This window comes from Rhincodon typus, unplaced genomic scaffold (genome assembly GCF_021869965.1).
Source record: "Rhincodon typus isolate 14 unplaced genomic scaffold, sRhiTyp1.1 hic_rhity00008167, whole genome shotgun sequence".
Lineage (NCBI taxonomy): Eukaryota > Metazoa > Chordata > Chondrichthyes > Orectolobiformes > Rhincodontidae > Rhincodon > Rhincodon typus.
In genome coordinates, this window is record NW_025973805.1 from 5904 (window position 1) to 6733 (window position 830).

Genomic DNA, 830 nt, shown 5'->3' on the forward strand with positions numbered 1-830 from the left:
GGGACACTGGATGGAAATGGGGGTCGGGGTAGGGGCATAAAGGCAAAAGATTGGGCACTGGGGGATAGAATCGACCAGAATGGCCTCCTCCTGCACAGTAACAGTCCCAGAACTCTGGGGTCAGGAGAGGAAACGGGAACAGACTGGATTATTGCACTACTCGATGGGCTGAATGGCCTTTCTCGCTGGAAAGACTCTTATGGCCCTGACGGACGGTGCTAAAAACGAAGCAGCAAAGGAATACCGCCAGGGTGGTGTGAATCTCACTGCCAGCTCACCAGGTAAACGTCACAAAGCTCATACAGCCAGAAGTTGTAGATAGCGGTGGTAACAGCTGGGAAGTCGTACAGCTCGAAGCCGGAGTTACACAGTTCCACTGCGTGGCTCAGGCGGCTCAGTACCCAGCGATCTATCAGGCTCCCTCGCGACGCACCCTACAGGAGGGGAGGGGGAAACACAACAACAGCCAACTTACGGCACAGAAAGTGACCATTCAGTCCGCACCCAAGCCAAAACCTCCTCCAACCTCCATTCTTCATTCCGGCCTGCACACTCCACCTTACGTTCCTCCTACCCATTAAATAAAACCACCAGAGCTAGGAGCAGGACATTCCAACCTTCCACCCCACCCTACCCTGCCACTCAATGGGAGCGTGTAAGACTCTGACTTCAATCCCAATCTCATGCTATCCCTAGATCACCGAATTCCTCCGGTATCCAAATATGTACTGTCTTGAATATACTCTACCAGTACTCAGGGAATTCCTGGATTTTCTTGTAGATGGTATACACTGCTGTGACTGAGCGTCGGTGGGGGAGTTGGGGGGGGG

The 830-nt window shown here is 53.1% G+C and overlaps 1 protein-coding gene across 1 annotated transcript in view; it reads right to left on the bottom strand.

The window, feature by feature from the left end:
- The window catches only part of LOC125482279 (valine--tRNA ligase-like), a gene marked incomplete at its 5' end in the record, with an annotated part of 8054 nt that overhangs the window by 5511 nt on the left and 1713 nt on the right, over positions 1-830 (bottom strand). The window contains one exon of the mRNA XM_048594324.1: positions 279-434. Within this exon, the coding sequence (XP_048450281.1) occupies positions 279-434 (156 nt within the window). The remainder of the gene's footprint in view (positions 1-278; positions 435-830) is intronic.